The sequence below is a fragment of the Elephantulus edwardii genome, unplaced genomic scaffold (assembly GCF_000299155.1).
Source record: "Elephantulus edwardii isolate Elephantulus edwardi_28Jun2011 unplaced genomic scaffold, EleEdw1.0 scaffold00059, whole genome shotgun sequence".
Taxonomy (NCBI): Eukaryota; Metazoa; Chordata; class Mammalia; order Macroscelidea; family Macroscelididae; genus Elephantulus; species Elephantulus edwardii.
In genome coordinates, this window is record NW_006399809.1 from 15,657,551 (window position 1) to 15,685,235 (window position 27,685).

At 36.0% G+C, this 27,685-nt stretch overlaps 1 protein-coding gene across 1 annotated transcript in view; it reads left to right on the forward strand.

The window, feature by feature from the left end:
- The window catches only part of NT5C3A (5'-nucleotidase, cytosolic IIIA), an 83,325-nt gene extending 57,846 nt beyond the window's left edge, over positions 1-25,479 (forward strand). Inside the window, exons 2-9 of the mRNA XM_006887606.1 lie at positions 15,805-15,903; positions 17,346-17,415; positions 18,227-18,273; positions 20,915-21,000; positions 22,043-22,132; positions 23,925-24,087; positions 24,359-24,559; positions 25,159-25,479. Of these exons, the coding sequence (XP_006887668.1) occupies positions 15,805-15,903; positions 17,346-17,415; positions 18,227-18,273; positions 20,915-21,000; positions 22,043-22,132; positions 23,925-24,087; positions 24,359-24,559; positions 25,159-25,260 (858 nt within the window). The 3' untranslated portion in view covers positions 25,261-25,479. The remainder of the gene's footprint in view (positions 1-15,804; positions 15,904-17,345; positions 17,416-18,226; positions 18,274-20,914; positions 21,001-22,042; positions 22,133-23,924; positions 24,088-24,358; positions 24,560-25,158) is intronic.
- The last annotated feature ends 2,206 nt before the right edge of the window (positions 25,480-27,685 follow it).

The window sequence follows — 27,685 nt, forward strand, 5'->3', positions numbered from 1 at the left end:
AAAAAAAAAATACAATGAAAGATACAAAAATCCATTTAAATCCTCCTACCTGTTGATAGACTGCTAACACATTGACCATACTTAAATGAATCATGTAGTTTTGTTTTTATGTGTTATACAATTGTTTATTTTTCTTTTTGTGAAATATAATATTCATACCACAAGTGCTCCTAAGTAAACTCGCAAACTAGGAGGCCCTGTGAGGAGAGGAATGTTTTTATGAGTTTAAGGTTCCTGTTTTTCTTTGCAAAGCAAGACCACAGTGCTCCAGTAGTACAGATTTGCCATCACTTACACATCAGATATTTCAGTTAGGTCTCTGCAGACTGCCTACTGACTAGCCGGTGCTATGTCTAGCACAGAACATAATAAAGCACTGTGTATAGGCATCACAAGACTGATTTTGCATAGGGCTTAGTCAAGGCTTTTGGTCCCGCCCTCAGTTGCACCTTGTGCTATATTAGTACTTCTCAGACAGGAAGAATTTTCTTTTGCTGCTGTCGCTGGTCTGATATCCTCGGGTAAGTATGTACAGTTCATGTATACAGATGGGTTTCTTGTGTTTACCTTTATGTGATTCTTTTTAAATTCACTATTTTGTTGACATTTTAGTCCTTTAAAAATACAAATTTAGGAAAGAAAAAAAATAGAATGATCTGCTATTGTGTGAAACTCTTAATTTGCAAAAGATAAACAAAATTTTTGTGTGTCTTAGGTCTTAGGAATTACAAATGTAGGATATAATTTTCAAGGCTTCTTTTTTGACAGGTTCATGTTAAGAAAATAACTTTAGAATCTGTTTTCCAAGGGAAGGAAAAGTGCAGAATCAACTTTGTTCATTCAGTTGCTGTGTTAACTTTTCAGATAGCCAAATGCTTTTTGCAGCCCAAGGTTAAGAATTCTTTATTACCACTAGTAATGTGGGTTTTACTCAGTATATCATGGAACGAGACTAAGTAATTTTCTGAGTTCGTAAAAGATAGATTACTACTTCTGAGACTCACAACACATTGTCTCTTGAAAATTAAGATTCAAATGTGCACACTACAGTAAAAGCTTGGAACGGAGCTTATGATTAAGTTAGATTTAGAGAATTCTCCACCATTTATATAATTTTATTTTCTTCAAATTAGAAAAGTTAAATAATGCAGCAAACCATTTCTTAATGCAGTTTGCTTGGTTTGTATTGGCAGTCTGTAGCAAGCCCTCCATCTCTGGATTTTGTTTACAACATTTGCTGTTGTTCAAGGACAGAATAACTCAGAGTGCCCAAAGGGCAATCCAAAAATCATTTCAGTCTCTGTGCAAATTAGTTTTGTCATATTTAAAGATGCTAATAGATATTTCAGTCAGGATACAGGAAGAACATAGTAATACATTCTGTAGTTTTCCAGAAATTCTGTGTTTTCATAAGTATTCATGAACTTCTACCTGAGAAGCCAAATTATATTATTTAAGAAAATTGGTATCAGTTGCTATTTTAAAATGACTAGCCTTTTCAAATCTGTTTTTCTTCCTTTGCCTATCTTCTCCTCCCACTTTTTGCTACTAAGTTTCATTTTTGTTTTGATCACAGTGGACAAAGTTTCACTTTTCAGTGTTGTGTTTTGTTTGGGGTTCCCCCCCTCTTTGCCATACTAAAATCTTATTTGGAAAATTATTTAAATGCCTTTAAAAAAAGGGGGGGAACCCCAGACAGATTTACAGCTTTTACAGAAATAACCTTGAACCTTATGGTTTGATTTTTCATGCGTGGAAGTGTAACTTTTCCGTCTCCACCCCCTAATTATCTTACAAAACCGGAGATCAGTACAGGGTTGCTTGGAAGGTACAAATGTAAAAATCTAGCACTGTTACTGACACTCTGGATTATAATTTTGCTTACTTTTTCTTTTTTATATAGTAAGCAGTTGCCATTTATGTAGCTCATTTCTCTACATATCATAATTAAAGCAGATGATACATAATGATTTTAATTTGCCCCCTCCTTTCAGAGAGAAAAATAGAGTCTCTGAACGTTTAATTTGTATTCATTCACTTTAAAACTTATTTTAAAGCAAGTAAATTTTTCATGTAAACATATAAATTTTCATTGATTTGTAAACTTTATTTTCAAAATAAATTTATCTAAAAATTAAATAAAATGATAGCCAAAACTTTGTTTTATCAAAGTTGTGCTATTTAAATGAGTTTCTTCTTACCTCCTGCTTCATCTTTAGCCTTGTCCCACATATTCCTTGTAATGAACACTGTTACAAGACCTTAATTTTATCCGAAAGCATATCTAGTAATTGTTTTCCAGTTTCAAAGATGTGGAAGTAATCTTCATTTACTGATTCCGAAGACTTAAAACTTCCTTTGAAGAAAATTTATACCATAAGGGTAGTAATTTCTATTTTGAACACATCTATGTTTGATGTGTTTTTTTTCCAACAACTTTTCTCTTGAAGAATCTCCACCAGATGACTCTTGGCAGAGTAAGCCAGAACTTTATATACCAAGTATTTGTTTACAAGCCTATTGGTTTAAAAATAACCCTGCCCTAATTTTCAATGTCTTCCCTAGAATTGTGCCAGAATGCTGACATTTATGTCTTAGCCTTTATATTTCATAATGATATAGACCTTGAAATGGATTTTGTGGAAGCATTCCATTGTCACTTTATTTTAAATTTTATTTAAACACAAATTTTTGTCATAATATCAAAGAATTGAGAAGGATAAAAAAGCCTCTAGTTGACATTTACATTCATGAACTTAACAAATTCTAATAACCTGGGTTTGTGTCTTATTTAAATACAATAAGAAAAAAAAGGGTGAGCATTAATATTATTAAACCTATCAAAACTGGTTTTAAAAAACTCCAAAAACCTAAAAATTAATGCTCCATAAAGGAAATGGGGGTAGGGTAGAGTCAGGTAGACGTGTGCAACAAAAGAGGTTAGATTCCCAGATATAAAATATCTTCATCTCTGCTTGACTTCTGTTTTCCCTTCGGCTTTTGAAATGTTTCACAGATTAGGTGATATTTTTATAAACTCTTCTGTACTTTTCCACATTATTCTTCCTCTTTTTCAGACTAATAAAATGGTTTTCTTTAGTAGCATCGGAGCAATCTAGTTTCCTTCCATATTTAATTAACATCAAAGAAAAGCTAAGTGCATTTATTGCATATTTTGCTTTCTATGAAAAAAGCAGCAAACTTGCAAGCAGCATTTAGGTTATCTTCCACTGAATTTCATTTTGGGGATGGTGATCAAGTGTTTATGAGGCAGACAGAGTACAAATAGATATGATCCCTCTTCAGATACCACATTATTTTTCAGATATAAAAAATTATAGGTGTTATTTGGAAACGCTATGCTTATGCAACTCCTAAAATACTACCAACTGTATAAGACCATCAATTTACCAAAAAAAAAGAAAAAAAAACAAAACCAAATACCCCCTTATTGTTCTTAAGTCAATTATGACTCATAGTGACCCACCATTAGGTTTGTTCAGCTGTAAATCATTATAGGAGGAGAGTGCCTATCTTTCACCCACAAAGCAGTTGATGGATTTGAACTACTGACCTTTGGATCGCAGCCCGGTATATTACAGACTATCACCAACGCTCCATTAACCTATGAGCAGATCTTAAGGGAGGCAAGTACTTTTATAAGACATTTCCCAATTTTATAGAAAATAAGCTTTTCTTCCTTCCCCCCTTCAAATAAATTGGCTTCTAAAAATTATGTTTGGTTTTAAAAATAAATTTCTTAGAAAAAATCAAGAAGTAAATAACATGAAATAAAAATAAATGTCTGATTTTCCCTAAGGGGGGAAAATTAAGGCAGTGACAGAATATATTGTAAAAATGACTTTTTTTAAGATTTAACAATTAAATGTGAATAAGCATCACTCAGATCCCTAATATGATTCTTGAGACGCTGTCACATACCTGTTCTGTGCTAGACATTCTGATAGCTTCAAATACAACTCAGATCTGTCACATCACTTCACAAATTAAATATCAAACTCTTCAGTGTTCTTACTACTATGCCCCACTTATATTGATTTAATAATTGTTATAATTCTGTACTGTCAAGTCAGAACCAGCCCTTATATGACCCTGTAGTCGTTTCAGAGGCACTAAATCACATGGGAAGAAATTGCCCATCCTTTTCTCACCGAGCAGCTCTTGGGTTCCAAACACATCATTTTAGCGTTGACAGTGCAATTTTCGCCAAAGCTTCATTCTTATATGTAAACAAATAGCTGATAAAATGTTTCTGTAATAAATAATTTCCATATATTCTTAATCCCACATAAATTGTTCTGGGAGATTTCCAATTCTCTCTACAAATTATTTAACCCAAAACTGTTAAAGTGAAATCATTGATGAGGTTTTTAAGAAAGAAAAAAAAAGGATACTTGCAGTAAATAACAAAATAACTCAAAACCACCTTAGTATGCCCTTAACATACATGCAGAGCCTGAAATGTATGTGTGTCACATATATCTTTTTTCCCCCCTTCTTTTGCTGTCACATCACTTGGGAAAATCCAGAAGATTGGATAACCAAGAAATGACTAATCAAGAGTCTGCTGTGCTTGGGAAAATGGTGGGTATTTGAACTATTTCCAGTTCCATTTATTAATAGTTGACTCACCACTTTTTCATCCCAGACTACATGATTAACCGTGAGACTATATACAGCTCTTTCTTCACTGTGCTTAAGGTACACTAAAACCATCAATATTTGTTTAATGGTGTATCTTTCATCTCTTTAAGGGGGAGGGCATAGGAATATAGAGTGTACATTACGTATTTCTCATCATATAAAATCAGTACTCTATTTTTAATGCTAAATTTTCTTTGATAGCAATAACACTGAAGTTATATTACAGTATTTTAACTTGTTTAATTAAATTGGGAAGAATTTAACTTTGGAACAAAAACACATAGTGGAAGATAGTAGAGGTCTTTGCATTTATAGACACTAGGGTATTGAAGGGAAAATATAGGCTTAGTGGCCCTAACAGCTTCAAATGACTTCAAATCTCAAGTCAATCTTTTTTTTTTTCTCTTTTTTTTCTTTTTTTAAATTTTTTATTATTTTGTGTGCGTGTACCGTCAAATCAGATCTGACTGGTACAGGAGGATATTGCGCCTCCTTCTCCGGCAGAGCATCTGGTGGATTCGAACCGCATTCCTCTGAGATTGCAGTGCAGCTTCTTGCCACTAGGCCACCAGAGCTCCCCCTCAAGTCAGTCTTTAATGTCAATATATGATACCCTTGCATCTTGACTGTGAAAGACATGGGTTTGAAACCACCAGCTTCACATTATTCTTACATCTAATGTAAAGATTTTAATAGCACATAGTAAGCATTCCATAAATGTTAATCCCTTGAGTGTTACGTGTTTATGCAGTGGCATTACAAGGGGGTACAGACCATACCTCCTGACATTATGAGAGAAGACCCTCAGCATCCACCAGTAGACAGAGATGAGGACCTTCATGTTGTCCAGTGAGACAGAGGAAGAGCTGTGTGGAACCCTCTAGGAGTCATGTGGAGCCAACCTGGGGCCCTCCTTCCCCATCCACCAGGGAACAGGCTTGGCAACCAGCCCCACCCACTGGGGGAGGTGACACCACTGCATTATATGTCTTATGTTAATGAGTATTTTAATCGTTTAAGCAGCGTATTTCTTTGTACAGGTAAAGGAAATGATCCATTCTCTATATTCTAAACACAAAGCTCTTAATCATAATATTCCCCTCTTTTAAAAGAGAACTGTAAGATCTTAGGTGGTTTCTTTACATCGTTCTTCTTTTTCTTTCTTTCTTTCTGTTTTCATCCTTTATCTTCCCCTCCCTCACCTCATTTATTTTTTCTCTCCTTTTCTGGTTGTTATTATTGTCATGTGCCATTCAGTTGCCTGTGACCTATAGCAACCCTATGTACAATAGTTCTGAACCCTGCCCTTTCCTGAGCCAGTCTCATATCTGCTAGTCTGCTCTAAGTGGCCTCTATATTTCATAGGGGTTTTGCAGCCCTGTTATTTCAAAAGTGGATGGGCAGTCCTTCTTCCTAGTCTGTCACAATTTGGTATGGTCTTATAACCAGAACATGATTTAGCAACCAAATAGCTTTGTGGCACATTTAATATATTTCTTTTTTGTCTTAGCTTTCTTTACCCAGAGCATGATTAGGTAAATGCTGATTCAAAGCACTGTCAAGTCATCAGTTATTGCTGTTAGATTGAAGCATATGAAATTGCCATTTTTATAGGTCTGCCAGCAGCTCCCAGGAAGAATGATGGGCAGTCTTCTTCCATGCATTCACCAGCACATAACAATTCATAGATGTGTTCTTTGCATCCATTGTTTGGTTACCATGTGACTCATTGGGATTGAACATACTGCTCAAGGATATAGAATGAAACCAGTCTATAAAACTTATTTTCTTGCTTTCATTTGCTTAGTTTAAAATGAATAGAACTCAGAACTCATTGCCATTGAGTCAGTTCTGACTATACAACCCTCCATTGGACTTCCAAGGGTATAAATTGCAGCTGGCGGAGATTGCTCATGGTTTCCCCTCAGAGCTGCTGGTGAATTTGAGCCACCTGAGACTCAGAGCATTTAAGTTAGCAGTGCAACTTGGCACAGGCTGCCTCCCTAGAACAAGTACAGGTGGGTGGGAATTTCCTGGCTGCTAAGCAAAAGGTTGATGATTCAAACCTCCCATTGACTCCATGGGAGAAAGACAGCTCGTGATTTGCTCCAATAAAGATTACAGCTTAGAAAACCCTCTTGGGCAGTTGTCTTCTGTCACATGGAAGCTCTGGTAGCCTACTGTGTGAGGAGCTGTGCTGTCAGCTCCGTACAGGCTGTCTGAATACACCTCCTGCTCCATGGGAAAAAGACAGGCAGTCTCCTCCCTTGTGATTTACAGCCTCCGAAAACCCACTGGAAAGTCAACTATGAGTTGATTTTTAACTCCTCTGGCAGTGAGTGAGTGAGCCCCCCCACATGAGGTCACTTGAGTTTGGAACAGCAGCCAGCAACCACAGAAATTCTCTACCAAGGAAACAATGTAATGGTACCCTTTCTATCATTTGTTGTTGCCCAGATACCAGTGCCCACTATCTAGCATCTATCTCTTTTAGCAGCAAGTAACAATATAGTCAGCCCATAATTAATTGTTTAGGGAATAATTAATTATTGAAGGGAAAGAAGCCAAAAGATTTGTTTTGTTTCCTTTTCTGTCATGCTTTAATTTGGGCAATTTTTACCATAAGTTTGATTTTTTAAAACTGGTTATACTGCTTTATATGTCTCTCTAGGATGTTACTTTTATTTATTTATTTATTTATTTATTTTAGGATGTTACTTTTAAAGTTTTATAATCTGGCTTTATATCTTGCCTTCTAAGTTTTTACACACATATTCCTACTCTGTGTTTGGTTTTTGTTGGGTTTTTTTTTAGTGAGAAAAATTTATATTTAGAATTAGCCCGCTGGACTCAGTTTAGATGATCCCAATTTGGTGGTAACATCCAAAGCATCATAATCAGGAGCAAGTCGAACATAGGCCTTCTTCTCTCCCTCAGGCCTAATCAAAGTGTTTACCTTAGCCACATCAATGTCATAGAGCTTCTTTACAGCTTGTTTAATTTGGTGCTTGTTGGCCTTGACATCCACAATGAACACAAGTGTGTTGTTATCTTCTATCTTCTTCATAGCTGACTCAGTGGTCAGGGGAAATTTGATGATGGCATAGTGGTCAAGTTTGTTTCTCCTGGGGGCGCTCTTCCGGGGGTATCTGGGCTGCCTTCGGAGTCTCAGCATCTTGGGCCGCCGGAAGGTGGGTGACGTGTGCGGATCTCCTTTTCTCCTTTTTTTTTTTTGGCTGTGGACGCCCTTCAGGACTGCCTTCTTGGCCTTTAATGCCTTTGCTTTGGCTTCAGTTTTGGGAGGGGCAGGGGCTTCCTTCTTAGTTTTTGGCACCATCTTCATAGAAGCCCTACTCTGTGTTTTAAACAAGGAGCTATTCATATTTCCCCCACATTAAACCTGTGGTTCAGTCCCTTGTTTTCTTCTCTTGAATCTTAATTTAGCCAAATCTTCCTTCTCCCTCAAACTCTAATTCAGTTGGTTGTTCTTCCTTTGACCTTAGTAAATGATCTCTAAGGAGAACTGAGTCCTCTTTGACTTTTATCTGGACACCTAGGCAATGCACTAATTACTTGGATTCCTCTACTACAGTCCATGCTAGTGAATTTTCACTTTGCGGGTAAGATATGTATCCCTAAGGATGTTTAATACAATGCCTTATAATTAACAAGTATCTCATAAGTGAAGGAAAGAATTTGTCCCACATGTCCTTAATGTGGCAGTAGGCCAGAAAATTGACATACAGGGTGAGATGTCTGCTACTAAAAATGAGGATTGCATGATATTCCATCTAAAGTATATAGTCACTGGTGTGTGTTTGTATGTAAATGTACCAGCTTGAATAGGTAACTTTTAAAGTATTGCTGTTTGATTTGATGGCACCTAACAACAACAACAACATTATGTCCAGCCTGATTTTGTCTGCTCTTTTGTACTATTGCACTAGTGAGGACCTTGCTAGTACCAAATAGGAACACTAGGAAACTGAGAGTATTTCCTTTAAAGCTTCTGACCAAAATTTGGACGTGATTGAAATGAATTTTTATGTGTGTTACTTTTAGAAAAATGTAACCGTGAACATGTCGTGGTTGTTGTTAGTTGCCATTGCATCCACTGTGATTTATAGTGACCCTGTGAACAACAGCTAGGAACTTTGCCCCATCCTGTGCTATCATCCTTACAGTCACTCGCAATCTATTTTGTTGACAGTCTTCCTCCCTTAAACATAATTAGGATAGCATTGTCATTCAGCACCATCAAGCTGACTACATCTCATAGTCAGCCTGTGAACCACAGGTCTGAGCCTCACCCTGTCCTGCACCATCCTCAAGGACTCTGATTTGCTCCAGCCTATTGTGACAGATACTTTCATTCCATCTTGTTGGGGGTCCTCTCTTTTTCTGACCCCCCCACCTTTCCCAGCATGATGCCCTTTCCCCAGCACTGTCCCCTTCTGGCAACATGCCCTAAAGTGTGTGAGATAGAGTTCTAACACCCTTGCCTCTGAGGAGCACCCTGGTTGCATTCGCTTTTAGAGTTGACTGTGACTCATAGTGACCCTATGAACAACAGATCTGAACCTTGTCCTTATCTTGTCCCATCCCCACCATCTGTGAAATACTTGAGCCCATTGTTACAGTCGTATCAGTCTATCTTCCTTCTCCAAGAACAGCATGCCCAAAGTACGTGAGATGAAACTTCCCCATCCATGCTTCTAAAGAGTATCCTTGTTGCACCTTCTCCAAGAGAGACTTGTGTGCTCTTTAGGCAATTCATGGGTTGTTCTGTAACCTTTTCCAACACCACAGCTCAGAGGCATCAATTCTGTCATCCTTAGTAACTGTCTGACTTTCAGATGCATAGCAAATAATAAAAAAGACCATGGCTTGGACCAGGCATCATTAAAACAGACATCCTTACTCTTTAGTACTTTGGAGAAGTCCCTGGCAGTAGATTTTCCCTGTGCGATGTGTCTTTTGATTTCTTAACTGCGGCTGTTGTGGATCCAAGTAAGATGAAATCATTGACTGTTTCAATCTTTTCTGCATCTATCATGATGTTGCTTTTTGGCCCAGTGGTGACAATTTTTGTCATCTTGAGGTTGAGGTGAAATCCATATTGAAGGCTGTAGTCTTTGAACTTCTGCAACAGGCACATTAAATCATCCTCACTTTCATCAAGCAAGATGTACCATCTGTATAATGGTACTTGATTAGAATCCATCAACTGCCTTGTGAGAGAAAGAAGGGCATTCCCCTCCCAAGTGATTGACTGCCTGTGAAAATCTCCTGGAGAGTCAGCTATGAGTCTATTCTAACTCGATGGTATAAGGCAACAGCAAGAAAGACTTAGATAATATTAACCATAATACTAGGTAAACATAGCTAGGAAAATATTAGTAGTCCTAATAATTACTAGGGACCTCTGATGGCCTGGTGGGCAAGGGATTGTGTCATCACCAATCTAAAGTCAGGCAGTGTGAATCCAAAGTCAGGTAGTTTGAGAAAGATGGGTAGTCTCCTGTGTGATTTATAGCCTCTGAAAATTCACTGCAGCGTCTGCCATGAGTTGGGCCTTACTAAGTGGCATCTTAGAGCAACAGCAACAGTTATTAGGTTCATTAAGGCAATTATAACTTATGGAAATGAACCACAAAGATAAAATCAAACACTTTTTAAAAAATCTTTGATTAATGTATGAATTATGCTGTTTTTATCTTGTGAATTTTTCAAATTATTTTGTAGTTGCTTTTAAGAATAACAATATTAATATAATTATCATAACAGAATATTATTTGCTTTTTGTAAAATAATAATTTCTGGGTTTTAAAAAAATTTTATTATTTTGTGTGTATGTACCATCAAATCGGATCTGACTGGTACAGGAGGAGATTACCCCTCCTTAGAAATTTGTTGACAGTGTCCTAAAGATGCTACATTCTGTCCTGTCTTACTTATCTGCAAGATACTTCATGTTGTTGTTATGTGCCATTGAATCGACTATGACTCATAACAACCCTGTGTACAACAGCCCTGAACCCTGCTCTATCCTGAGCCAGTCTCACTGTCTCTAACACACCTACCCTCATTACCCTATTTATTGTGTCAGTCCATGTCATTTTGAGTTTCTTGGATAATCTGAAGCATGATTTTGCTTGTGTGTAATATTAGTAATGTTATTCGATAATTTCCACACTGTGTCAGATCACCTTTTTTGAAATGGGAATAATATGGATCTCTTCCGTATTACTTGTACAAGATTGTTGTTGTTAAGTGTCGTCGAGTCACAGACGACTCATAGCGACCCTATGAAGGAGAGTCCTCAACACTTGGGTGTCTCTCATCCTCTCTCCAGGTTCATAGGGTTTCTGGAGGCAAGCTATTATGGAAGTGGAAGCCACTCCTCCTTCCAAGCTTGTTTTAATCAGGGGGCTCCACCCCACTCTCTGTCCACATTGGGTAACCAGCCATTAACGCATTTTACACATCAGTGTCACAGTGATCAACCTCACAACAACCACAAGTGACCGCTGTACGGCAACTTGTACACCAGGGCTATACGACCTAGAGGAATGTCTGAACAAAAGCAATGAGAGACAAGTCACTATAAGATAATTTAATGTCATATTCAGTCCTTTTGTTCATATGGCCACTGTGAGTCATGCCCAACTCGAAGGCAGTCAACAACAATAATAGTCGCAATAGCATGAATATAATAGAATAACTGAAATCCACATTTTTAAACATGCAAAAAAACACATAGTTTGAATCTAACAACTGCTCTTCAAGAGAAAGAGTGTCGGTCTCCTCCTGTGCAATTTACTGCCTCTGAAAACCCTTGGAGGGTCAGCTCTGAGGTGATTCGAACTTGATGGTAAATGACAACAATCAATTTGAAAGTGGAGTAATGATTAGGAGTTGTGTTGGCTGTGCCAGTAAAATAAGTGAAGAATCAGTCAAAATACTTTTTTTTCTCTTAGTTATCAGTATTAATTTAGATTGGGCTCTAGTAATCTAGCAAATTCTAATCCTTGACAGTAACTCTTTGTTCATTTTCCAACATTGCATATTTCAGCCTTACCATGTGTAAATGATATTATAGTCAAACAAAAAAGGTCTTTGGACAGCTCAAAATAATTTACCCTTCAAACCTGAAGTACCATTATTTTATATACAACCACTCGGATATATTTTTGGTCAGGAAAACTTACAGAAGGGATATGAAGAAGTAATTGAAGTCATACAAATAATGAAGAGCTCACTCTTGCATGATGCTGTTTGTGTTCTGATATTCTTTAACATAGTTCTTATAGTATCATTGTATTCTGTTTCTTAGGTTACAGTCTAAAGAAATGTGCATTTGATTGAAATGCCTAAATCTTCAAGTCTCAGGGACATACCTATGCCATTATATGTATATTGTGTGAGTGATAGTGTTATATAGTCGAGGGCAACTGTAATGGGATTTTTGCATTTTTTTATCACTGCATCATGTATTCTCTGGGAGAACGTAGCTGCTGTGTCATCTACTGTTTTCATCACTGTTATTTCACTGTACTGCTTCTTGATGATTCCCTGTTTATTTATTTGAAAATGAATGGTTGTATAAAAAGTCAAAGTTTACTGGTCTGATAGAGACTGCTGGAATCCTTGAGACCATGAACCTTAGTCACCCTTCAGACTTGGAACACAACTGATCACTGTGACTCAGTGTCCATCTAAACAGTGGACAGGTCCAGTAAGGTAATGAAGGGAGTTTTGGTGGCATAGTATGCAGGGAGCTGTGATGCTAACCCAGAGGCTGTGCAGTTGAAATGCACCAGTGTTTCCTAGAGAGAAAGATGTTGTATTTGTTGTTTATGTATTATTGCTGTTTTAGAATATTGTTTTTCCAGCACTTTATACATCTATCAGTTAGTAAACTCATCTGCTGACAACTAACTTCTTTTCTTGCCTCACATTAACAGATGATGTATAATAATCAGCATGGCTCGAGTATCACAAGCTAAAAGCAATGGAGGATACAAGCTCCTGACTGTATTGTTACCAAGAAAACTAAGCATTTTACTGTAGTGTACCTGTGCTGTCTAAGAGGTCTACCCACAAGCAAATAGATCCTTAGGATCTGAATGGTTATATGTTATGCAGAAGCAATGATTTAGAGGTACCAATGATTTAGAATATCCAGTACCCTTGGAAAAATGTTCATGGTACTTCCCTAAAACTTGAGGATCTGATTTGCTCCTGAGAAGACCTCTTACCCAGCACGGATACACAAAAGTCAAATGCTTAGTTTTCTTGGTAACAATATAGTAAGGATCAGGCATCCTCTGTTGCTTTTAGCTTGTGATACTTTACTTACTGAACCATGCTGGTTACTATACATGTCTGTTAATGTGAGGTGAGAAGTTAGTTGTCAGTAGATGAGTTACTGATAGATGTATGAAATGCTAGAAAAGTGATATTCCAAAAGAACATTTGTCCCTAAATGTGAACAGGAAAACAGTGTGTTGCTCATCATCATATCCCTAGCAACTAGCAAGCATGTTTGGCACAAATTAGATACTTGGAAAAGATTTATTTAGCAAATAATAAGTTAATGAATATTTTTACTTCATTTTCTTCTACCATCCCATTTTAATTTTCTAGTCTTTAAGATACACTGCAGCTTTTCCCCCACCCCCCACCCCCAGCTTTCTACTTTTGCCTCTTAATCTCTAAACAGTATAGGAGTTAACGGACTTAGAGAGAGAGAGAGAGAGAGAGAGTGTGTGTGTGTGTGTGTGTGTGTGTACCTTCAAATTGGATCTGACTGGTACAGGAGGAGATTGTCCCTCCTTCTCTAGCAGAGCATCTGGTGGATTGGAACAGCACACTTCTGGGATTGCAGTGCAGCTTCTTGTCACTAGGCCACCAGGGCTCCCTTCAGACTTAGATTATTTTATCGGCAAAAACAGTCTAGGGAATTTTTTGTAATAGTTCATAATTCTCATGAGATACCTTAGTATTGGTGATAACATACCCAGATTACAAACCTAGACAGAAATTACCTGGTATAATCTAGTAGAAAAGCTTGCTCTGCGGTGCTGTGTTGTCTCTCCATACTTCTGAGCTAACACTAAAGTGATCCATCATTTCCTCCTCACAGATGTTTTGTGCACATGCTGTGAAAACACTGTTAACTTGTGCTGATTTTGCTCTTATCTTACTAGTGATATGACAGAAATAAGAAATTATCTTTAACATCACATTTTTAATAAACCTAAATAAAGCCTTTGTAAACTAGTCTAAACCCAGGTGGTCCACTATTTTTCAGCAGATGTCTAAACTGCTAGTGGGAGTGTAAAATAGTGCAACCACTATGGAAGGTGGCAAAAGTTGGAAATGAAATACCATTTGACCCAGCAATTCCACTACTAGGAATATACCCTAAAGAAACCAGCGCTGCCATCCAGACAGATACATGCACACCCATGTTTATAGCTACTTTACTCAAAGTAGCAAAGAGATGGAAGCAACCCAAGTGCCCAGTGGCAAATGAATAGATAGAAAAACTGTGGTATAGTCACACAAAGGAATACTATTCAGCACTGAAGAACAAGAAACTCATAAAATATTACACATGGGTGACCCTTGAGGACATTATGCTGAGTGAAATATCTCAGTCACAAAAGGGCAAATACTGCATAACACCACTGTTAAAAATGGAACTGACATGGGGATTAGGGGGAAACTAAGAAAAGTGGTGATAAATAATGAACACTGCATTGGAACAGATTAAGAACTGTTTAAAAAGGAATTGTTTGTATGACAATAGTCCCGAATAAGAGGTGCATAGCAAAGTGGACTAGGGGAGGTATGGATGGAGAAGAAAGAAATTATGCAACAATGAATATTTTTTTTTAAGTGAACGGAATGGGGGGATAAGGAGGAAAATAGGCATCAATGAATGAATGAAAACCCAACTTTTCTATAAACTTTATTAAAATCACAATTTTAAAAAAGATTGTAATAAGTACAAAACTGCATGTACTAACTAGTGTAGGTGGAATCAGAATTTAGGCTAATGAGAAATAAAATGTTTGCTTTTTTCTGCTTGGTTAGTAAGAATTACTTTTCTTTTTCTGTCATTTTGGTAGTTAGAATGCATTGTTTTTAGAATTATTTAAAAGTACACTGTAAATGACCTTGAATATATCTACAGCTTAATCTGATGCAGAAAAAGGATTTCATGTGTAAATGGTAATTTAATGTTGTTGGTTTGTTTTGTTTTGTTTTCATTTTTATTGTATTATTTTTGTATGTACCCTCAAATCAGATCTGACTGGTACAGGAGGAGGTTGTCCCCTCCTTCTCCAGCAGAGCATCTGGTGGATTAATGTTGTTTTTAAGTGCCCTCTATTCACTAGCAACTTATACCGACACAATATACAACAGCTCTGAACCCTTCTCTGTTATGTGCCAGCCTTATCGTCTCTGACTCACCTACCCCCATAACTCCAGTCACTGAATCAATCCATCTCATCAAGGGTCTTCCTCTTTTGCACTGCCCCTCCACCCTCCAAAGCATGATGTCCTTCTGTCCCTCTCTAAGAACTGGTCCCTCCTTGAAACATGCCTGAAGTATGTCAGATGAAGCTCAGAATCATTGCCTCTAAGGAGCAGCCTGGTTTCACCCTCTCCAGGACAAATCTGTTTGTCTCCAAGCAGTCCATGGTATATGTAATACTCTTCTCCAACACCACAGTTCAAAGGCATCAATTCTCCTTCTGTCATCCCTTGTCATTGCCAAGCTCTCTGGTGCATTGCAAGTAATTGCAAAGACGATGGCCTGGATCAGGCACACCTTAATTTCCAGATTGACATCGTTGCTTTTCAGTACTCTGGAGAGGTCCCTGACAGCAGACTTTCCCAATGCAGTCCATCTTTTGACTCCCTGGGTGCTGGTACCAAGACTATTGATAGTGGAGCCAAGCAAACTAAAGCTGTTAACAATCTCAGTCTCTTCACCATCTATCATGATGTAGTGAGAGGTTTTAAAATAATGCCCTGTCTTACATTATATTTTTAAATAATACAAGCTCCTGGAACCCGGGGAAAAGGAATTTTTTAAAGTTAATTAATTTCTTTCCTTTCCAGATGCCAGAATTCCAGAAAAGTTTTGTTCGCATCAAAAATCCTACAAGGGTGGAAGAAATTATCTGTGGTCTTATCAAAGGAGGAGCTGCTAAACTTCAGGTGAATAATTATCAAGAGGTTTTTATTATTAAAATCCAGGCAGGCTTAGTCATACTCAAACTCCGGGCTGTTGTGTTGATACCAACTCAGCAATTTTCCATTTGGTTTCTGAGAAGAAAAAGGACAGTCCAAGGACACAGCCCATCTTTCTCCCACTGAGCAGCTGGTAAATTTGAACCAATAATATTTTGTTAGCAGCTCTGTACTACCAGGGCTCCTTTAAGCTATATAAAACCATTTGCAAAACTTTATATAGTTCTGTTAAAATCTGAGTAACTATAGATGTAGACAAACTTTTTGCCTATCTACAGAAACCTAAGAGGTATATCCACAGTTGATTGAAACATAAAATACTCAAGTAGAAAAAACAAAAATAAATTAAAAAAAAATATTTTAATAGATACACAAAAAACCTGAAATATATTCGTGATTACCAGGCCAGGAGAGCAAGAGAAGGGGAAATCAGTGTAGAGAGGGCGCAGAGTTTCTGTTAATGACCGTGTGCTGTTTTGGAAAGGGATAAAGATGACAATTGTACAGCAGGATCATTGTCAGTGTTACCGAATTGTGTGTAGAAATGTTCCATAGAATTGGAAGATGCTTTGTTTCATATATATTTTACCACAATAAAACATAAATGAATCACTAAAAATAGTCTTCTCTTTAAACTATAAAACAATTTGATTCTGTACAAAAGTAGTATTTTAAGAATACAATTTAAAAGTAGGTACCCTCAAGTTCCATCTTTAAACTAAGCAGAGTAGTTCAAATTAAGGCATAATCTTATTAGAAGATAACTAGTCTTTAAATTTTTCTTTTTTAAAAAGTTTGTTATAAATGCAAATGAGATTAACATAATCTGAATATTCAGTGAAAAATATATTTAGCCCAATCCCCTAAATTTTAAGTGCTAGTAAACTGTTTCAATATCGTTTACTTTAAGTAGGCAAATTATTTCAATTTAGAAATTAAACCCCAAACGCCACACTTTCAGGGACTAAAATCTATATAATTGCTTCCTCCTGTGTTTTTTTATATTGACGCAAATGGGTTAGAATGACTTAGTTTTAGGTCACATGGGAAACTACCTAGTGATGGATTTAAAAGGTTCACACACGCACACAAACAATGAGCATATCACTTGTAATATGCAATATTTTACCTTTAAAGAGATAATAACTATATTACCTATATGTGCAAGCTGCTATACTGCTTATTCAGATTTTATTTAGTAACAAGGTTAGAGTACTAGGTATCATGCCCAGAACTTTATACATGATCTCCATTTGAAAAGTTAAAGCATTGAGAAATGACCTCTCCAAACAGGGCCCAAGACCATGCACCGTGAGTGCTTACAAGAAGTATGCTGTATGTATTTGCATTTCACACAGTATTTCTGCTTTAGGAACTTTATGTTCATGCTTTTCTTTCTTTTCTCACAGATAATAACAGATTTTGATATGACACTAAGTAGATTTTCCTACAAAGGCAAGAGATGCCCAACGTGTCATAGTAAGTGGATTAATTAAACAAGTCATTAAAGTAACCATTATTTTAAGATCCTTTCACTTGAATTATCTAAGAGGTAATAGATTTTTTCATTCTTTTTTACACATTTTTTTTCTTTTTTACACATTTAAAGTAATGAGATCTGAGAAAAAGGGAACCTGTCTTTTTCTTTTTGAATCACATGTATGTATATAGTTACTTTAAAAAAAATTGTAAGGATTTTCCTCCCTGCTGTGTTATATAAATGATATTTGTATATGTAGTTTTCTGTAACATTTTACTTTAAATGTAGTCCATTCATTATTCAAGAAACAGAAATGAATTTTAAACTTTGAGTTAACTAATGAAACATTTATCAAAAATTTGGTGTTTTCTAGAGATTTTGGTATTTTCTAAAGTATTTCAAAGGTAAATGCCTTGCTTCTAATTAATTACAGAGGAGGTGAAAATGGGAATAATCAGTATACAATTTGTGTTTTAAAACTGGTTTGACTAATTTGACAGTACACACACACACATATACTCCCACAAATTAATAATAAAAATGAAAAAATAAAACTGGATTGACTAAGTCAGTAATCTAGATAACTCATTTAGCCCAGATTTTAAAACATTTATAAATCTTCTAGAAATTATATATAAATTTTTTTGTATATAAATTCAAAACAAAAACTAGTACTAAAACAAAAAGTTTTACTAACTGTACTATTTGATTTAGCATTTAATGTAAACTTACAACAATAGTAATTTTTTATAAAAGTAGTAGCACAATTATAATGTGTAGTTTGATACCTGTTTTGCATTTTCTCTGTAGATGTCATTGACAACTGTAAACTGGTTACAGATGAATGTCGAAAAAAGGTAAACACTAGTAATACCCTGTTGCTCTTCATAAGCTTTTCACTGACCCATTTTTCAAATGTACATCACCAGTTCCTCCTCCTTAGTTGGTCAAAGCTATCTATCATACATGACCATTGATATTTGAACCCACAGCATAGCTTCCAGTAGCAAAGCAATGTGCAGGCCACCACAGCACAACAAAATGGCAAATGAGCAGACGTACTCGCTTATCTCTGCCATGAAATTTGCAAGACCTGCCTGGCCAACCAACTGGAAGACATTCCTGTTTGTGCCTATTCCACAGAAAAATGATAAGGCAGAAAATTTTTAACAATATCATTAATATCATATTAAATATTAAATTTTGCTGAAAACAATTTCAAAATGGTTGCAGCAGTACATCAATAGGGAATTGCCAGATCTTGAAGCTAACTTTAGGGAAAAAACCTAGAATGAAAGACAACAAACATTCCATGATGTCAGATGGATATTGGCTGGAAGTTGAGAATACCAGAAAGATGGTTACCTATGTCTTGTTGACTATTCAGAGATCATGTAGATACTGCAAATTAAAGATAACATTATAAAGAATGAGAAATCTCAAAACATTTAGCTGTGCTCATGCAGAGCCTATACATGGACCAAGAAACAGTCACTCGAACAGAACAAAAGGATACTGCATGGTTTTAAATAAGGAAAGATGTTTATCTGGGTTTATCCTTTAATCAAACTTACTCAGTCTCCATGCTGAGCTGAGATTGAATCTGAGAAATTGGACTATGAAGAAGAAGACAGCCTTGAGATTGGGAGAAAACCTGCGAATAGCTCATGATGAGATGATTTCAGCAGCCTTGCTGGCTGAAAGTGAAGAGGATTTGGGACTAGTGAAAATCTGCACTGTAGAACAGCTGAGCACCACATTTCCATGTGTTTGTAATTTCATTCTCTTCTACCGTCTGCATGTAACAAACAATTTCCTCACAGATTAGCCAGTTGTCTATAGGTGAAAATGAAAAAAAACAAATTAACTCTTTAAAAACAAAAATATAATGAAGATCAAAGACTATATAACCTTTAGTATAGATTAGAGCTAAGCATAAAACTCCTCATAACTGGACCAATAAACAACATCATGATAAATGAAAAACAGATTAAAGCAGTCCACAGATCAAATTATATATTGAAGGAGGAAGTATTGAATATCAAAGAGCAAAGATATAACTTTGAAGAATAAGGTGTGCCTGACCAAAGTTGGCTCATATGCGTATGAGACCTCCACAGTGAATGAGGAAGTCTGAAGAATTGATGCCTTTGAGGAGTAGTGCTTGTAAAAAATGTTCACTCTAGCAGGGGCTGCCAGAGGAACAAATTAATTTGTCTTGGAAGCTGTGCAGTTCGAGTGCTCCTTCGAAGTGAGGATAGACTTTGTTTCCTGTACTTTGGGCATGTTGTCATGTTAACTGGAAGGGCCAGTCCTTGGAGAAGTACAACATGCTTGGTAGAGTAGAGAGTCAGAAAAAAAAAGGAGACACTTAGCCAGATGAATTGACACAGCTGATGCAACACTGGGTGCAAATACTAGTGATTGTGAGAATGACACAGATCTGGACATTGTGCTGCTGTACAAAGGTTTGCTGGGACTCATCACTGACTCAGCCGCATTCATAGCCTAACAACAGGAAAAGTAAACCACATTACTCAAGAACTTCACTTCTTTTTGTTTGCTTGGTTTTGGTTGTTAGGTTGTTTGGGCTTTTTTCCCCCTTCATATACATTATGTTTCACACATTCCTTCATTCACATTGTGTTTTATATGATCATTTCCATACACTGTGTCTATAAAATTCATCACTATTGATCTCTGTCCACTATTACGCCATCATTTTCACATCCCACTGGATCTTTCCTAGTTCCTTCAGCCTCACCCTCTGCCCACCAAACTTTGCAACCCCAGGACATCTGGCTCCCTCAGGCCTCTTGCACCTTCCCTCCCCTTCTCTCTTTAGACATTTATACACATCTTACTAGTTATCTTTCTATTTTTACAATAATGGTCTTTTGCAGTATTTGAAGGAATTCAAATTCTCTTGCCTAAGACTGTCTTCACATTTATTCTTGTAAACGAGAGTTAGCATCAAATGCTTATAGTCCTCTCTGACATATAGTAAGCAATCAGTAAATGTGAGATTGATTGTTGTATGGATCGTACATTCTCAACATATTTTTAAAGGAAAAATTAACAGTGACTTTAAAAACTTACATTAAAATTTTTAGAATCATTTCCAAAATATCTGATATCCCTCTGTTAACTGGTAAATGAAAACAAAAGTACTTTGGTTTTATGTCGATTTCCCTGCCTTTTATTGATCTTCTTTGCTTGAGTATCTGTATAAATCTTAAAATAATGCTCAATGTGTGAATGAAATGTAATATTTTTATAGAAAAACGTAAGTGTATTTTTTCAGTGTTAATTTTGGCTATTAATTTGTTGATCTGACAGGACTTAAAGAAAGGTCACTTTTTACAGATACACTTAGTTATACCAAGGTCCATAAAGGTCTATTCATTAATTTATGAAAAATGCTTGTTTCCATTTCTTTAAAATTAAGAATATTATTAAAAAGAATAATTCATCTTCTTCCTGATTATTTATTTCTAGCTATTTCAGTTGAAGGAAAAATACTATGCTATTGAAGTTGACCCTGTTCTTACTGTAGAAGAGAAGTACCCATATATGGTGGAGTGGTGAGTGTGCACTGAGGGGCAGGTGGGTTAGAAATAACATTTCAATTATAACTAAGGATTTAGCTCTGCTGCATGATCCAGAAGATGCTGTGCTGCTAAGCCAGAGATGGATCGAATCCATCTGTAGCTCCCATATGATCAATTCAGAAATTAGCCAGTGAATTAGAGCCATGAATGAATTATATAAAAATAATCCACTAATCACTCTATCAGTCTGAGATTTTGTGTTTTAAGATGATCAGTATAAAATTGAAAGCATTGCACCTAAGTCTTAAGTAAAAACACCCATTCTTTTAAAAAAAAAAAAATTGGAGCAAGATACATACTGAAAATGAACTGTGATTTTAAATTGCCTGTGTACTGAGGAGCAGTCCCCTGGGTGACATGGTCTCCAGTACATAGACCTTCTGGTTTTGCCTGAATCAGAACGCAACGTTCCAAGCAGCCCTGCTGACATCATTGTGCAGAGTTCTGGTGGGAAATGTTGTGATTAGAGATTCTTTTAAGTAAAGCAGGGTAGCCTGTGTTTAAAACTCTTTGTAACCAGGACTTTTCTTTCTTATTCAATAGGCAGCAGCTTCCATGCCTAGGTCTTGTTTGAAAATTTAAACTGCCTACAGATTTTTATTTTATTTTTTTTAAAAAAAGAGCTTTGCTCTAATTCTTTTTATCATAGCCAGAGAGATGGTTATGCTATCCTGGGTGAGATTTAGTTCTTTTCTGTAGACTAAGAAAAGGTTTAAAGCAAGCTTCCTTTCATTATGTTATAAGCCCGTATATAAGCTAAGTCAGAGTTTGAGAGAACTGAGAAATGAAGAAAGAACTTCGATGTCTCAGTCTGAGATATATGTATGTGTATACGCATCCATTTAGCTTAAGGTCTAAAATATAGATACAGAAATTTATATGATGAATGAAATGGTAGATATTTTTCATGCTAAACAGACCATTGTAATAAAAATAGTTTTATTAGTAGTTTTATTAATAGTTTTACTTTGCTTTAATTAATATTCTTCTCCCCCCCTTTCTTCATTGACTCCAGGTATACTAAGTCACATGGTTTACTTGTTGAACAAGCTTTACCAAAAGCAAAACTTAAAGAAATTGTGGAAGAATCTGACATTATGCTCAAGTAAGTTTGCCAAGCTTCTTGTTGTATATGAATATAAAGTGTAGTTATGAATGTTTTCAAATATATACATTTTTGCTAAAATAGTCTATAACAGATGCAACCTAAAAACACTTCTGAAATATGCCACATACTACAAAATAGTAGTGAGATGAGAATTTAAAAGAAAATGTGGGATTTTCTCCTGTAAAGGTTTACCATCTTGGAAACCCAGTGGAGTTGCTCCCAGTTGTGCTTTACAGAGTGTGTTTGGATTTTGGGTTTTGGGTGATGTTTAAATAAATCTCAAACCTCTTATTTGTGTATCTACTTTCCAATTCTTTGCTTTGAATTATAACCTCTATTATTCCTGTGGGTCATTGGGACACTGCGTAACTGCCTCCATAGGTTTCTGAAGCTGGTAATTTTTAAAACTGTTATTTGTAGATAATGCTGCAGTAAATATGTATATAATCAGTTCATGTCACTACCTTTAACTCTGTTTTAGGATATATACCTCCTAAGGGAATTGTTAGATCAAACAGTGTTTTCATTTCAGCTTTTTAGGGAATTGCTTTTCACAGTGCTTGTACCATTTTACATTCCCCAGCGGGGTGAGGGAAAAGAGTTCTGGTCTCTCCACCCTCACCACCATCTGGTGCTTACTCTCCCATTGAACTTTGCTGTTGATGTTGGGGTGAGATGAGATCTCATTGGTGCTTTGATTTGTATCTCTGTTCTGTAATAGCTAATGATTTAGATAAAACACTTTAACTTACAAATTTATAAAATCAAGATTATATAAAAAATTTCTTAGCAAATGCTTTTTATTGAAGGAATGTTTGAAAATCAAATAGAAAAGGGTTTAGCCAGTACCCTTTTTTCAAGTTTACATGAACCTTCTTTCAGGCAGCAAAGATTGTGGGACTTGGGCTGAGTTTTGCTCTGTTAAACTCTGGAGTCACTATGAGTTGAACTGACTCAACGCAACCCAACAACCATAACTTTCTGAGTTCTCAAACTCCCTGGAAAACACTCTGAGAAGGTGAATGTATTTTAGCATATAATTAAAATATCCATAATGTATAAGGTGTAAAAAGTATATAAACTTATTTTTAATGTTCTTTCAACGCTCACTCATTGCCATCAAGTCGAAACCAAATCATAGCTGACATCACCTTTTCAATCTTTCAACTTCTCAGACAAATATAATGATGCTTAAAAATAAGATGGTCCACGTCTAGGAGGAAAGCACTCAATTATTAGAAAGAGTGTAAGAACAGCTAGTAGTTCATTTCTTTCTGGGCAGCAGCAGTAAAATGTAGTCCCAGGGACAAATAAAAAGGGAAGATTTTAAGATCAGATACTACCTCTAGCTTCCAGATTTTGGGGAGGAGGTGCCAAAATGTAGAGAAACCCTAACCCCTCTGGTCTGCTTTCCTAAACTACACAGTAGAGAAGCAGCAGAGAGTGGGGAAGGAACTACCCCTAGAATGGATTTTTTTATAACTTCATTATTTACTGTTAAATGGTATAAATTTCTCTGTAAGCTTATATCCATATTCAATGTGATTGTAAAGGTTTTTCAATTGGTTTAAATTGAAGAGAGTTAACAGCTATGAAAAATTATAAATGAAACATAATATAGCCACCCAAACTAGTACTATTTATTATATTATTAGTAGAATATTTTCACAAAGGCAATATTTTGAAACAATCATCTGAAAACTGGGCAAAAACACCCATGTTTTACACTTGTAAGTGGAAAGATGCTAAGTCTTTCTCTTTAGTGATAAATTTGTACTTCTTGTTACAGGGAAGGATATGAAAATTTCTTTGATAAACTCCAAAAGTACAGTATCCCTGTGTTCATATTTTCGGCTGGGATTGGCGATGTTCTCGAGGAGGTTATCCGGCAAGCTGGTGTTTATCATCCAAATGTCAAAGTTGTTTCCAATTTCATGGATTTTGATGAAAATGTAAGAATGTTTTACATTTCCATGAAATCTCTAAAAATGCATTTCCTTTTCAGAGCTCTTTTTTATTTATCTTTATTCTGAATGTGATGGATTTAAGTATGTTTAAGATCATTGTAGCTCAAGATAAATTTACAAATACATTGAATGTAACAGTGTGCTCTATTTAGACTTCCAGACTCTGAAAATTCAACAAACACAGTTGTCAAAAGTTATTTCATTGTTGCACAAAGAAAAGTTATTTCAAAATTATTTCTTACTTTCTTTTAAATAGGGAGTACTCAAAGGATTTAAAGGAGAATTAATTCACGTATTTAACAAACATGATGGTGCCTTGAGGAACACAGAATATTTCAATCAACTAAAAGACAACAGCAATATAATACTGTTGGGAGATTCCCAAGGAGACTTAAGAATGGCAGATGGAGTAGCCAATGTTGAAAACATTCTAAAAATTGGATATTTAAATGATAGAGTAAGTACAGATCTGACATTTGATAGGTAATTGTTGCCAAAAGACCCGCAGAGAGTAGTTACTCTAGAGATATTTTGATCATTCTTTGTGGCTTTACTTTAGTTTTATATAGAAGCATGCTGTAAGTATTGAGAAGAGAGAATATACATTCTGAATGAATTCTTAGCAAATTCCATGTGGAAAGAGACTAGAGCAGGGCACCTGAGCCTCAGCTCTTTGACATTTTGGACTAGGTATTTTTTGTTAATGGGAGCTGCGTTATGGAATATTTAGCAGACCTGTGGCTTCTACTCACTAAATGTCAATAGCACCCTCAGTCAGAAGAGTAAAAAATATCTCCGGATATTACCTAGTGTTCCCTAAGGGATAAAATTGCCTCTGTTGAGAACTGTTAAACTAAAGAGAAATTGTTTTGAGAAAATCCCTATCATTAAGTCTTACAGATTTGAAAGCATTTCTTTATTGCAAAGATTTAAGAAATCAAATGGACTTAAAACATTTTGCCCAAAAGATCTATCTGTCATAGCAATGACATTTCTACTGATACTGTTTACTGTTTCTGTTGCATGTTAATTTTATTTTTGTTTTCTATTAATTAGGTGGATGAGCTTTTGGAAAAGTATATGGACTCATATGATATTGTTTTAGTAAAAGATGAATCATTGGAAGTAGCAAACTCTATCTTACAGAAGATTCTATAAATAAACATTCATCTGGAAGACCTCTCTCCTGCGGGGGCAGCTGATGTAAACTCTGCTGACTTGTTCACCTTGCTCTGAAAGACTCTTATTTATAATGCATTTTGTTCTTAAAGATTTCCTTTGTGAAAGTATTTTAAGACATGTTGATTCCATCAATTGGAAGAGCCTTTTTCTCCACTTCTGTCAGCACACTCCCCTCCATATTTTTAAACAGATTTTTAAAAAATCTTAAAGCCAAAATTAGTTCCTTACTTTTCCAAAGTGGATTTGTAGTTTAATTTCATCATGCAGTTTTTGAAAAGTCTTTTTATAATGGGAAGTTTGTGGAGGTTTTTAAAAAGTTTCTTAAAATGGTCAAATTATGTGCATGATTAGAGTGAATTTTCTGATTGTATTACTTCAAAAATTGTTTTGTTTGGAGGAAATCATTATTGACCAGAAAAGGCTGGCTTTCAGTGTTCACTGAAAAAAATTGTTGTTGTCCACATGTCACATACTGCTGCAGAATGTTCCATGTTGAAGCACTGATAATAAACATGCAGTGGAAACTTTTTAATTCTACTGTCAAGACTGTTATTCATTTAACAAGTATTTCTTGAACACCTCTAATGTTTTTCTTTTCTTATTGAAATACATAAATCATAAAGTCCTTGTCATAAAGGCAATTTAAGCTGAATATTTTTAATAACCATGTATTATCAAGAGTAAGGATATAAAGATATTTGCAGAGAAAATTTAATCTACCCTCTAGAAACTAGTGAGACAAAACTTCTTTTTCCACATTGGAAATACATCTGTAAAGGAGGAGGCTATTGTGAGAGTTTCAGAAATAGGAAACAAATTGTAGTTGGTTCACATGAACGAACATTCCTCCCAGCAAGCCAGCTTCCCATTCCACTTCTGCTGGCCCACAGATTGTTTGCTCTTGCATTGTGGTGAATTTAACTATGACTCTAACCCTAGATTTCTAGAGCAACTGACTGGCTGGCTAGCTAGCACCTGTTTTCTTTTGGCAACTGGATGGTGATATAACCACAAAATATGATCTGATTGATGTGGCCATTTACCAGCAACTTCTAGTACAATTGCATATGTCAGAAAGTCAAGGACACCCCTATTCACCACCACTATTTCTTTTAATATAAAATAAACCAAGTATGCAGTAGAAAAAAGTAGCCCATATCATACTTAAAACACAATCCCAATCCCACTGTTACCAAATAGATTCCGAAGTTACGGTGTTTGTTCTTAGCTTGGCCCTTAAAGAGTTCAAAGCATAGCCTGGAGGCCTTCAGAACGTGCACTCTGAAGTCCTTTCTAGCTAGGACTGTGAGAACTCCAAGTCCCTGACCCTTCCACTGTATATCTATGAGCACATCACTTCACACTGATGCTTAATACTTGATAATTTAAATATTTTTATTCAGGTTCAGCTTTCAAAGCAGTAATGTAGCCATTATGAAACATGCTATAGTCAGGTTTCCTGAACATGAGCCCTCTGACTTGCAGAGGTGTGGTCAGGACACATTACTTTGTCCCTCTATGTCTCACTTTCCATGTCTATGAAATGAGGTTACTGATCGACCCTCTAGGATTACATGTGATGGTCTGTATGAAGCCTGTTCTATGAAATATTCACAGTGGTTAGCTACTACCCATCTACTACAGCATAAGCTGTTACATCCCCCCGCCCACTGCCTCGTCACATCAACAAAAGAGAAGGGCTTGTCTTAAAATCTAGAACTGAACTCACTCCTGTGACTCAACATTCAGACAAACAAGTGACCTGTTAGGGGGACAATAACACCAGACTAGTTATAGTCAACAATATGAACTCTGAAGACGAGAAGGGATAGGAAAAAAGAATGAATGAACCAGAAGGAAGTGTGGAAGAGGGTTGTTCCACTGGGCGAATTGGAATCAGTGTCATGAAACAATGTGTTTGAATTGTTCCTGGAAACCCATTTGCTTTCTAAACTTCCACCCAAATCACAATAAAAAGTTAAAAAATAGAAAAACCTTTTGTAGCCTTAGCAAACACTGCTAAATGTGTGGTAACTATCACATCCTGAAGAGCCCACCATTAATTCAACTTGAAGTTTTACTCTATGAGGGAAAGCAGTTTTAAGTACTGGTGTTAACAGTTTGGATAAAACTGACAAGGTAGAACAAAATTGTCAAAGGTACATGCTCATCTAAAAAATTATTTCCAAATGATTACATCCTGCCGTGTGTTTACTAGATAAAGCTTATTTAGGTATATTTCTGGAGTCTTTTTAGCCGTTAAGGTTAGAGTTTTCTCTTTAATATACCCTACAGAAAATCAGGGAGGGATAGATAATATATGCCTTTTTTTTTATAATATATGCTTTTGAATGACTAATCATGATTACCTTAAGGTTCAACAAACATGCTGTTTTATCCT